This window comes from Humulus lupulus, chromosome 6 (genome assembly GCF_963169125.1).
Source record: "Humulus lupulus chromosome 6, drHumLupu1.1, whole genome shotgun sequence".
NCBI lineage: Eukaryota > Viridiplantae > Streptophyta > Magnoliopsida > Rosales > Cannabaceae > Humulus > Humulus lupulus.
The window spans coordinates 7,885,382-7,898,104 of NC_084798.1; the positions used below are offsets into that span (position 1 = coordinate 7,885,382).

The 12,723-nt window shown below is 30.8% G+C and overlaps 1 protein-coding gene across 2 annotated transcripts in view; it reads right to left on the reverse strand.

The window, feature by feature from the left end:
• Nucleotides 1-5,859: 5,859 nt before the first annotated feature.
• LOC133781573 (receptor-like protein EIX2) overlaps nucleotides 5,860-12,723 on the reverse strand; it is a 56,093-nt gene continuing 49,229 nt past the window's right edge. Inside the window, exons 1-2 of one of the 2 annotated variants that reach the window (XM_062220613.1) lie at nucleotides 11,229-11,328; nucleotides 5,860-9,476 (exon numbers count right to left, since the gene is read on the reverse strand). In XM_062220613.1, the coding sequence (XP_062076597.1) occupies nucleotides 6,155-9,445 (3,291 nt within the window). In that variant the 5' untranslated portion in view covers nucleotides 9,446-9,476; nucleotides 11,229-11,328 and the 3' untranslated portion in view covers nucleotides 5,860-6,154. Of the gene's footprint in view, nucleotides 9,477-11,228; nucleotides 11,329-12,723 lie in introns of those variants that run through there. The other variant, XM_062220612.1, reaches the window with a different exon arrangement.

Sequence of the window (12,723 nt, forward strand, 5' to 3'; positions counted from 1 at the left end):
TTGAAGATGTGTTTATTTTAAGTTTTTTTTATCAAGTATCATAACAATATTCTAATTAACAGCAAACATCTACAAGAGATTATACAAAATTACTCGGATGGTGATCCTGATCGTTTGCATAGGAAAACATTTCGTTTTTATGAATCTAATGCAGTTTTATATATTTAGATATATGACTTGCACAAGCTTGGGTCTTTGGAAAATGGTGATGAATTTACTAGCTTTAACATCTGAGTCCGATCATTTGCAACCTACTAAAAAATAGTCAATGGTGTTCGATTTATTGCATATGACCGAGATAAAAAAGTGCACCACACAGAATAATGGAGTGTCTGTTGTCGGAATAGAAGGCTTTAATTATTATGACACACTTGAAGATGTAGTAACATTATCTTTCACTGGTGCATATTCAGTGGCATTGTTTCGGTGCAAATGGTTTAATACAAATCCAAGAAGGAAGAAAACAATCATTGAAAATAATATCACTAGCATAAAAATCAATGGTGAATGGTACAAAGATGAGTTGTATATACTTAAATATTGCATATCAAAATTATTTTTAGAAATTATATTGTTAGATAAATATAATATCAATACTAATACTGATTATTGTTAATAAATTTTAAAGCCCCGCCGACGAGAAGAAAAGGTCGTGGCCTTGCTAGTAATAATGTTCTTGAAGAACGAAGGAAAAAAGCTGGGAAACCATTGGATCTAGAGCTTGATCCTGTGAACAACAAAGTGGTTGGGCAGGAGGATCAAGCTTTTATTCGCATGAGGGTAAAAAAATTACAAATCTTCTACTTTTCATTATTTAATTCCATTATTTACAAAGTTATCTAATTTTTTTTTCTTAATGCAGTATTACTATAATATAGACGGTCATCCACAACGTGAGTCAGTTCTGGCAACTGTCAACAAGGAGATGGGCGAAAGATATCGCGAGAGAAAGAACAATAGACATAGACACTTCAAAAATCATTATGCTGGACTAGAAGATTTGGAGAATGTCCTCTCTAAGCCACCTGACCATTGCGCTAAGGAGGCTTGGCAGAATATTTGTGAAATGTTTTTGAGCAAAATATTTTTGGCTCGTTCCGCTAAAAATCAAGCAAACAGAAAACAAATGAAAGTTAGTCCCAAGCACATACTGCTCCTACGCCCCAAGAAGATATGATTATTGTGGCTCTGATGTTGAAGGCAATGCGTGAGACGATTTAGATGGTGACACCTCAACAATCCAGTAATCTGTATGACCCATGGTTTGACAGCTTTCTGCAGAGGTATTTGCCATCACAATCTGAAGGTGGTATGTCTTCTTGGGGTAACACCGCCCATCCTGACCTTCATACACCGCCACATCAATAGTACCAACCTCCGCCGCAGTATCTGCCATATATGTCATCCCAACAAACTCCTCCACAGTATCCGCCATATATGTCGTGGCAACAACCACCGCAGTATCAAAATCAGCACATGTTTGTACGCTCTTCCTAGTCTCCTCCCCTCTATTTTAACTTTACTGACTTTCCAGGAGGACCGATGCAGCATCCGCAGCAACAACCATATTTTAGGTATGATGAGTTTGGGAGCGGGTCGCAACAACAGGAGCAACCTATTTTATCCACCCCGATACGCCCATAGCATCGAGATCAGTTTGGGGACCTCACACTTGGACGATCTTCACAGCAGCCTTATATTTCTTCACCGTCACCACCACCAGCACAACAGAATGTTGAAGATGAGGATAATTACCAAATTGTCCTTAATGATTTTATATAGTTATTATTTTATGTATTTTGATTAAATTAATAGTATAATTATTTATTATGACAATGTCGGTATTAGTTATTTTGACAAATATTAAAATTATATATTAATTTTAATGTTAATTATGTTCAAATTAATTAATTGATTATTTTATTAAAACTATTTTTAAAAATATTTAAATTTAATGAATATTAATTTATTTTAAATTAATATAAAAACTTATACTATAAAAAAAAACATTAGTGGCGAACCCCCACAGCTAATAGTCCATGCTAAATTAAATTTATTTATTTATTCTGACACACATAGTAGTGGCGGATGTGTCAGTCCGCCACTAATATAAGTCATTTGCGGTGGAGTTCCACCAGTACTATTATTAGCGGCAGTCGGAGCACTTATTAGCAGCGGAGCTTCCCAACGCTAATAAGCATTAATGTTGTAGTGATATGAGAGTTATTCTAATATAGAGTAACACTTTAGGGAGATTTTACTATATATATATTAACAGTTTTGTTTACATTCTTTTGTTGACTTTGTCAATTTTTTTAATTAATATCATTTGTCCATAAAACAAATTTAATAAAATTGAATGATTTTCTATGTCATATTTTTACAGAGTACAATTCTTTTTCAATGGGAATTCAATGGGTATATGAGTCGAATACTCCAAATTGAATTCAATACTCTTTCATGGCAATCAAATTAGATTTGATATTTTTCAATTCTATCTTAATATCAATTGAACTGAGGCAATAGACCCCCTCCCCTTATTACTTTGCTCCTATCATAAAAATTGAATGTCATAATTATCATTTCATTCCAAGATACATTTTTCTTCTCCTAAAACGTTGTCAGTTGTTAAAAAATATATAAAAAAATTGAAGTAAATTTGGCATAAAAGCTATGGAAAAAAGACTTTAATAGTTGTGTATTGACATTATCATTCAGAAATAAATGTTCAAAATTAATTATAAATATATATTTGACTGTCATCGTCACATTTCTTTCTCTTCCCCATTATGATATAGTTGGAATACTAAGAAGCTTGTTAGAAATATACTTGAATTGACCAAACAATACAACTCGTAATGCAAGTCATCGCAAAAATTTGATTGTATTTGATGTAAGAGGTAATTTACATATGATTAAATCTTTATATTTACTTTAGCAGATAGATGACATATGTAGTTTTTTGCTTTGTTTAGCTCAAATATTGCTCAATAACATAACAAACGTTTAGTGATTAGTCAAGAAAATGATTATGTTTGCCCAACAAAAACGACAACAATTATATTTTAAGATTTAGCATGGAACTACAAAAGTCAGTATTGTTAAAAAAGAATTGTTATTGCCCCTATTTGTGATAGTGTGTGGATGGTAATTGTTAAGGGAAAATTTATTCATCATGAGTGCAAACACGCAAGTGTGAGTAACGCCATCGTTGGCTTGGTGCACATTATCTACTAAATGTACCAAGCCAACGATGGCGTGGGACCTTATGGGAAAAACATGACCTTCTCCCTCTCTATCGTGGGTAGGAAGTAGATAGTGTGCATTTAGTACAAAGCCAAATTGAATTGGCATTTAGTATCATTGATTAATGCAATAATTATGCTAGCAATTAAGGGTCCGTTTGGTACAATTTTGTTGTAGGGAAAAACAAATGTAGTTGTGTTGTGAGAGAAAACAATTGCAACTGTGTTGTGAAGAAAAATTGTTGAATATTTGGTGAATTATAGATTTTAAAGTGTCACGAGTTGTAATAGTTATATTGAAGTGTTTGATAAACTATATATATATATGATTAAAGTGCATCATTTTTGCCCCTACCGATAGTAAAAAAATATGTTTTCGATACTTGTTGAAATTATAACCTAATTTTTTTTATATGACAATGTACATTGTAATTATAGCTGGTATCCCTTAAGTTTTCGTAAAATTTCTAATAATTTACGGTGTTGAAAATAATATTCTACTGAGTAAGTTGCATGGTATATAAAAAACAAGCATGAGTGCTACCAATTGTTTGAATCTTATTTGCGGTATCGTAAATTATTCAAAATTTCATGAAAATTAATAGAATGTCTACTATAACTACAATGTACATCATCATATAAAAAAATTGAGTTGTAGTTTATCCATGTGTCTATAAGAGCAAACGTGATGTCTCTACTTAAGAATTTCCCTATAATTATGTATAATATTATAATTAGTAGATGTAATTAAATGACCTTGGTACAATAATCTAGTTTAGGATATAATCACAAATATGTAATACTTAAGTTATGACTTTCTATTTCCTTTTTTTTATTTTTTATTCTTAATGCATGAAATTAATATATGTTTCAAAAATTATAATTTGAAAAAAAAATATTAATGTATATTAAACTCTATATTAATGTGGTTTCTTAATATAAAATTACTAAAATAAAAATATCTAATAAATAGTATTCTACAAATATAAAAGTGTACAGCAGCAAAATGTAAAAAGTATTGTATTTTATAAAATCTATGGAGTTTCTTTTTTTCTTTTAATTATCTATTAATTCTTTTTATTTTCAAGGAAAATATAATTTGGTACATCCACTTGGTGTTTGCTCATACTTTCGGCATTATTTGGGAAATATACATATCAGTATAAGATTTAATAATGATTTTCTATTAAAACAAAAGCTCAAGGATTGATTAATTCTATAATGGTTGTTTTAAACTTTTAAAGTACGTAGATGCTATATGAGCTAGTAACTCTAAACAAATAAAAATATTACCATTATACTACTAGTGTACATTAAAATCTACACGCTTTAATCAGTAGTTTTTAGCTCTAATCACTAAAAGATAAGTTATTAAAATAAAATTGTTAACTTTTGAAGTGGACAAAATTAATGAAAAGTGTAGATCGTCTAACAGTGTATTATTGCGTTAATGACACTCTATAACCATGTGGGTCCTCTTCTTTATTTTAAGTAATTTGTTTTCGTTATCAAAGGTAGATTTTATACAACTCCTAAACTGCAAATATCAATGGCTTAAATTGAATACACATCATTATAACTTTTGTGTATGTATACATCCTTGTGTAAGCTGCATTTTCCCTTTCGCATATCAACTTCTAATAAGGTACGTGTTGTTTTTTTATTTTTTCGAGAGCTTAGTCATTTATGTTTTTATCAGCTTATATCCTTATATTTATTTGTCTTAGTTTTCTTTGTTCTTCATTTGGTATCAGATTTCAGTCTTCCATGGCATCTTCGTCTTCCGCCAGAGCCTCCTCTGATAATGCCTCATCTTCTCCTGGATCTAAGGTCTCATTTTCTCTGTTTATCAAGTACCTGTATAAATAACATCAGGAATAAAAAAATAGTACCTTTTATTTGTTTTGATGCTTTAAAAAATAAATAATAGTTTTAAAAAGATAATGAAAACATATTATATATTAAAATAATAGTTAGTAAAGTCAAAACAAGGCAGGCAGTGGCAGTGGGTGATCTCTTGCGAAAGTATTGAAGCCACCGCAGTAGACTTCTTCAATAGGTTAGTGGGTGTTTTCCTTTTTCCCCTTCTCTGTAGCATGCATGTGTTTTTGATGCTTTCTTTATGGTGTCTGGGTATTGATTTTGTGGAATCATGACTTTGAATGTGAGACTAATTTCCTTTTAGACATTTAATAAAAAAACAAAAGTATTTACAATTGTTTAGAACACCAAAGTATACTTTAATAATCCAAAAGTTCTTGTTTAATATATTTTAACGGTTTGGTTTGTTTGGGTTTTTGAAATATACTTTTCAAATGTTATGTGTATGAAGAAAGTTCATGTTATTTATTTGATTTTTTCTTCTGTGTTTGTGTTTACTTATGCATTGGAGCAGGGGAGACATGATACTGCATACAGGTGTTACAACTGATCAGATTGAACCAGAATCATTTGATGTTAATGAAAATGATTCATTGCCCCCCTGTTGCACCAGAATTTGGCAGGTTAATTTCAACCAATATGACCTGGCATCTCGGTGGAAATTTCACCACAGGAGCATTATCAAATGTTGTCCCGAGAAGGCAAAAATATACAACTTGTGAGATGAGCATAATTGAAGCAAACGAGGAATCTCTGTCAATTCCAACAGATGAGCATAGTTGAAGCAAATGAGGAATCTTTGATAAACTATTGTGGCAATAGGTTACAACTTAAACAATACAAGACAGCATAAATTAAGATGAAATACACAAACTGAGAGGATCGATCGTCCTATGAAGTACGTACATACACATAGAGAAATACATGTTATCAGTAGATATCTTTATTAGTTGGTCCACTTCATGATGCTCTTCTTCAGTCTCCCAATTCTCACTTCTACTCTCACAAGAATCCAATCCATGGTGTTTTCAGTGAAATAAAAAAAAAGCATGCCTCCAGTTTCTGTTGAAAACCAGACTCCCAATTACTCCCCATAATCCAGCTGCATATCCAAGTGTTACCACAGAGTAAAACCATATTCTTTCGATCCTACTATCTTTGTAGTCGTCATCATCTTCGTGGGCATTTTTTCTCCGATCATCATCTCCAAAACATTTCTTTGGCAATGGGGTTCCACATAGTTCATCGTTGCCAGCATAGATATTTGGATCATTCAGTGTTTGAAGTTGAGGTCCTGTTGGAATTTTGCCTGACAAATTGTTGTAAGACAAGTCAAGCTTGTCTAGTGATAACAATTTGGACATACTTTGTGGAATTTCACCAAAAAGTTTGTTGTTTGAAAGGTCAAGAGACTCCAAGGACTTCAACTCTTCAATATTGTTAGGAATATTGCCTAACAAATGATTATGGGACAAATTCAAACCACGCAAGGCAGATAGCAAACACAGCTCTTTTGGAATTATCCCAACTAGCTTATTGCTTGAGAGGTCCAAATTATCAAGAAGTAGCAGTGTTTTTGTATACTCTAAGTCTCTTCCTTTTATCACTTGTGAAACCTTCGCATCACCCATACTTCCATTCACTTGTGGATAATCTTTTACCATCATTCCAGTGAGTTTTCCAAAGCAATGAGGAATTTCTCCTCTCAAATTGTTATTTGCAAGGTCTAAAATGCTCAGTGCCAAGAGCTTGCAAAATTTTAAAGGGATACTTCCACTAAACATATTCTTGCGTAACCTCAAAATTATTATGTCCCGGAAGCTATGTCCTCCAATCCAAGTTGGTAGAGGTCCTGAAAAGTTATTGTCGCCAAGATCAAGAAGCATCATTTCAGAACAACCCCTCAAAGCCAATGGAAGTTCCCCATTAAAGTTATTATTATTCATATGCAATCGCGACAGTTGTGATAAGTTCCCCATTGAGCTTGGAATAGTCCCTGACAACTTATTGTGTGATAGATTGATGACATCCACGGTTTGGCTCCCTCTCCAACAATTAGGCAATATCCCAGAAAACTTGTTTCTCGAAAGATCTAGTTCTTGCAAAGATTCTAGTTCACATAATGACTCTGGAAGTGAACCATTTATCAGATTGTTGCCAAGATATAGATACCACAGAATAGACAAAGAACCAATATTCACAGGTAGGTGCCCGCTGATTTGGTTCATAGAGAGATCCAGAGAGCTGATGCTTGACATGTTCTGAAGCCATTTTGGAAATGTTCCAATAATATTAGCATTTGAGAGATTCAATTCAAAGACTTCCCTTTGTGTCTGAAGCCATTGGGGGACTCCATGAGACCCTACAACTTTGCAAGAAGCCATGTTGATGTAATAGAGACTAAAAGGAGGGATCCAATTTGAATTAACTTGGCACGAGAAATTGTTGGAATCAATGAGCAACATTACCAACCTTGTAAGGTTAGCAAAGTGATCCTCAGATACAATACCTTCCAATAAATTTGATGAGATATCCAAGGATTGTAGGAATTCTAATTTTCCAATTGATTTAGGCAAGCTTCCATTTAATTGATTTCTAGAAAGATCTATAACCCTCACCAATGACAATTTTCCCAGTGTTTTTGGAATGACCCCATTCAAATTGTTATATGACAAATATAACTCCTCTAATACCGATAATTTTCCCAATGTTTCTGGAATGACCCCATTCAAATTGTTATATGACAAATATAACTCCTCTAATACCGATAATTTTCCCAATGTTTCTGGAATGACCCCATTCAAATTGTTAGATGACAAATGTAGCCACTTTAATACTGATAATTTTCCCAATGTTTCTGGAATGACCCCACTCAAATTGTTAGATGACAAATGTAGCCACTTTAATACTGATAATTTTCCCAATGTTTCTAGAATGACCCCACTCAAATTGTTAGATGACAATTCTAGCCACTTTAATACTGATAATTTTCCCAATGTTTCTGGAATGACCCCATTCAAATTGTTAGATGACAAATCTAGCCTCTTTAATACTGACAATCTTCCCAAAGATTCTGGAAATGACCCTATTAATTGATTGACGGATAGATCTAATACTTTCAAAAATGAAAGTTTTCCAATTGATGATGGTATTGGACCATGAAATAAATTCTGGGAAAGGCCAAGGTATCTTGAAAATTTTAGTTGCTCTGACCAATCAGGCAAAGGACCACCCATTTCGTTATGCTCTAAATGTAATATCTCTAGATTATATTTGACACATTTTCTTGAATTTCGATGAGGCTCTAACACTTCTCTAATTTTGTTAAATGACAAATCTAATACCTTCAAGGAACAAGCATTATTTATTATGTACAGCAAGCCACCTTCTCCTTCAAAGCTATCATAATTATTCGATGCCAGATTAAGGTAAACAAGGCTCTTAAGATCACCCAACCAGGTTGGAATTGAGGAACTAGTAGCATAGAAGGTGAACGAAAGATCAAGTACTTCAAGAGAAGTCAGATTTTTTAGATCATTAAGAATTGAACTTTCAAGATGATTCCCGGAAAGGTCTAGGTATCGAACACTAGCAGAGAAGGTGGAATTGATCGAACGCCAAGGAAAATTGACCATATTTAATCCACAAACAGATAGGCTGATATGTGACAGAGAAGGAAGGTTGGTAAGTACCTGCATTAAATCTGATGCATTCGAACAACTTACCGAATTCATATCAAGGTATTGGAGAGACAAAAGATTTGAAGCCCACTGGAAAGTACGAGTACTAACATCATAAAGACCTCGAAGATCAAGCACTTGCAAGCTAGTAAGATTTGCAAATTGAAGAGAAATCAATCCACCCAAATATGCATGAGACAGATTTAGATACTTTAGATTCTTCATTGAGCCAAAGAAGTTGGGAATCTTGCTATAACTGAAGTTGTTTCCGCTGAGATCCAAGTAGTTGAGATGTTGCAGCTCCAACAAATTAGAGCTCAACTCATTAGCTTGTAAGTCAGGCAGATGAGTAGTATCATCAGAATAAGGTGAAAATGGATAATCCATTGATGAGGATCTGAGATGAAGCTTGACAACATGACCCGTGGTTTGATTGCAGGCTACTCCTTTCCATTGGCAGCAATCTTGACCTTGCCAGGAGGACAACTTGTGTGAAGGATCTTGAAAGCTTTGTTTCAAGTTTAGGAGAGCTTGTCTCTCTTTTTCAATGCAGCCAAAGGTAATACCACTCATGTTTGATATGCATACACAGAGAAGAACCAGGAAGATTAACATTTCTGTGCTACGATGCCTCCCCATGTTTAAACCAAAACAGGCTTTCACTTGGTCTCTGTGCTACAAAACAGTGCATAATATAGACTTGTTTGCCAAAAGCTATGATTAATAAATACATGATAGTGTAATAGTGCCAAATTACATAAATTCATATGTATAAAATATTATTATTATTATATATAATAATCTTAATTTTTATGAAATTTTGGTAAAACAAATATTTAGTAATTAGATTAATATAAATTTAATTATTATAAAATATAATTATTATAATAATATATATTACATAATCTTAATTTTTATTAAAAAAATTATCATTTGTATTTAAAAAGAAAACATGCTATTTTTTATTATTTAATCTAACTTATATAAATATATATTCATATTAAATAACAATAAACATTATAAATACATTATATATTAGTATCATGCGTGTAGAACTAGAATGATTGTATAACTATATAAAAAGTTATAATAACATTTCTCTTTTATCAAGAATGAACAAGTTTTTTCTCTAATTATTTAAGTGTACGCTTTAAATAATATCATAAATGTTTTGTACCTTAAATATGATAGTTTATTGTCATCTAAAAAGTTATCAAATTATTAAAACTAACCAAACGTGTATTACATATTGCTTGCACCTAGTAAAATTATAATACAAGAGAATTGAATAATTTTCATTTATTTAATATGATTATTTGAATATAATATGTGAAATTATGCATTAGGTACTTTTGTTTTTATAGAGTATATACCTGTATTACCATTTATTATTAATAATATTCATTTAGTATCCTTAATATAGAAAATTAGTTAAAATAGTACCTTTTGTTTGAATTTGGTCTACAAATTTTTCAAAAAATTTATTTTGGAATTGGTTTATTTTAGTTTTAAGTATAAATCTAATAAATTATTTGATTTAATTAAGTTTTAATTATATTTATATTTTTGTAAAAATATGGTTTTAATTATATTATAATATTTTTTAAAAAAAAAGTATAAGATGGAACAATTAGAACATGCACATGTCAAGATATTTTTTTCAAATCAATTAATTAAAGTTGTTGACCAAATTTTAAACTTATGAGAATTATTGATAATAGAAGGTATCAAAATTATACTTTCAAAAAACAATGAATACCATGTCAATACATACCCATAAAATATTAATGTAAATGTAATTTTCAATTGAAAAAAATGATATTCTCCCTCAACTAAAAGGCACCTATTTTATAATATAGGGTAGACTATTTTATATTTTGAGTAGTGTTGGAGTTGGAGACCACATAGTAATGCCTAATAACAATGCTTTTTATATTATAAAGACCCAAAATGTCAAAAATACACATGCTTTCTGTTTTCAATATATATAGCAAAAAATATTAACTTCATACGGAGAAGGCATTAAAATGAGGACGTTTCCAAAGAATCTCTCTACTTACTTTACTTGATTGAGATATAAAATATTATTAATTTCTTATTATTCTTTACCTAATTACAATATTATGTTTGAAGTTTAATTAACCATATGATCTTTTATATATAAACATTAGACAAGACACTCTAAAAGTGTAAATAACACTTTATAATCTTCGGTAATAAAACTTCATTATGAAACATATCAAATCAACATATATATACTAAAGAAAAAAAAAATAGGTAAACTGCGTAAAAATGTAACATGTTATTTTGAACTGTTCTAATGAAAAAAAATGCAATCGTTATTTATAGATATAAGAAAATATATATACACAATCCAAATATTGAATAAAACTGTAATGAGGATCGAAAATAGAGATCGTACCTTCAGACAAGTGGCCTGAAAACTCAATGTTATAGACGCACTTTTTCTTTCTTCTATGTTCTTCTAAGCTCTCTAACACTCTTATAGTAGTTGTTATGTTGTAACTTTCTGAATTGAGTGACTGAACCTAGCAAACAAAACACACTATTTATAACCAAGCTTTCCATTGGAACTTTTGGAGCCGTTACATTATTAATTGAATACATGTTTTTCCAGGAAATTACATTGAGACATGATTCTTTAATAATAATATTTTAATGACAAAAAAATATTTGGACCACCTGTTTTTGGAAAATGAAAGGCTTTGGTTACTTCTCTCACTTGGTCCATACATTTGATATTATCATATTTTCATGTACAAAAACATAAGTAAGATAATGCCCAACAAGAAAAATTGTGAAGTATACACAACCTATCATATTTTCATGTACAAAAACATACAGTATTGCCTTTGTGACAACCCATTGCCTTTCCTAAACGGTGACTAATTAACACTGTTTAGAAGAAATTATTAAAGTCATGTTTTTAGTGGGATCGGTTTCTTTCCAAGTCTATTAATGAGCATTACTTTGATTCAAAATCTTGTTTTTGGTGGGATTTCTTTCTAAGTCTTTTGATGAGCGCTTTGATTAAGTTTATGATTGACCTATTATTTTATTTTGTGGGGTTTTCACCTTAAAAAGTACAATATTTAGTGCTTATCATCAATGATAATATTTTTTTATTGATTTGAGTGCGTACTTACTACTCTAACAGTCAAGTCGTTACTACTCATCATTCACTAGTTTTATTTTATTTTTCTTGACGGGAAAAACTTGTACGGTCAAACCATGAGTGACTAAAAAATTCGTCAACAAATACTAAAATACTCAGTGATTAAACTAATTTCTACAAAGAAACTTCTCATATCTTTCTTCATTAGAAAGACTTACAAAGTTGTTAAACATAAAATATCGTGTTATATTATTAGTGGGATTTCCTTTTAATCACCGTAGTGTCGTTTTCAAAAATATGAGATGACTCAATTATTTTTTGTCATCTGTCAATCTAAAAAACTGTTTTAAAAAACAATCTCTGTCTTGCTAAGTAATTTACTAAAATGTCATTTAAGTAACTACCATGTATTTAAATTTTTTGAAGTTTATTCTTCCCCTAAAAAAGTCTACATTAAAAAAAACAAATAATTATGAAAGAAACCATTTGATAACTCTTCATTTTCAAAACTATATAGTGAGGATTCAATTTTTTTGTGTAATTAAAATAATGTAATTGATAAACAATAAACAATACTTAAAAAAAAATCAAATAAATTATAAACAATAGAACTCACAAAATTTAATGTATACAATTTACTCTTTATCATGTCCCTAAAATTTTAATATATATGATATTTTCTAATCGTTATTACAGTTGTAATTTCTTCTCATATATTATTTATATGTACATTTATTATTTTAATCTTTAATGTAAATATATATTATTTTTGGCGTGTGAA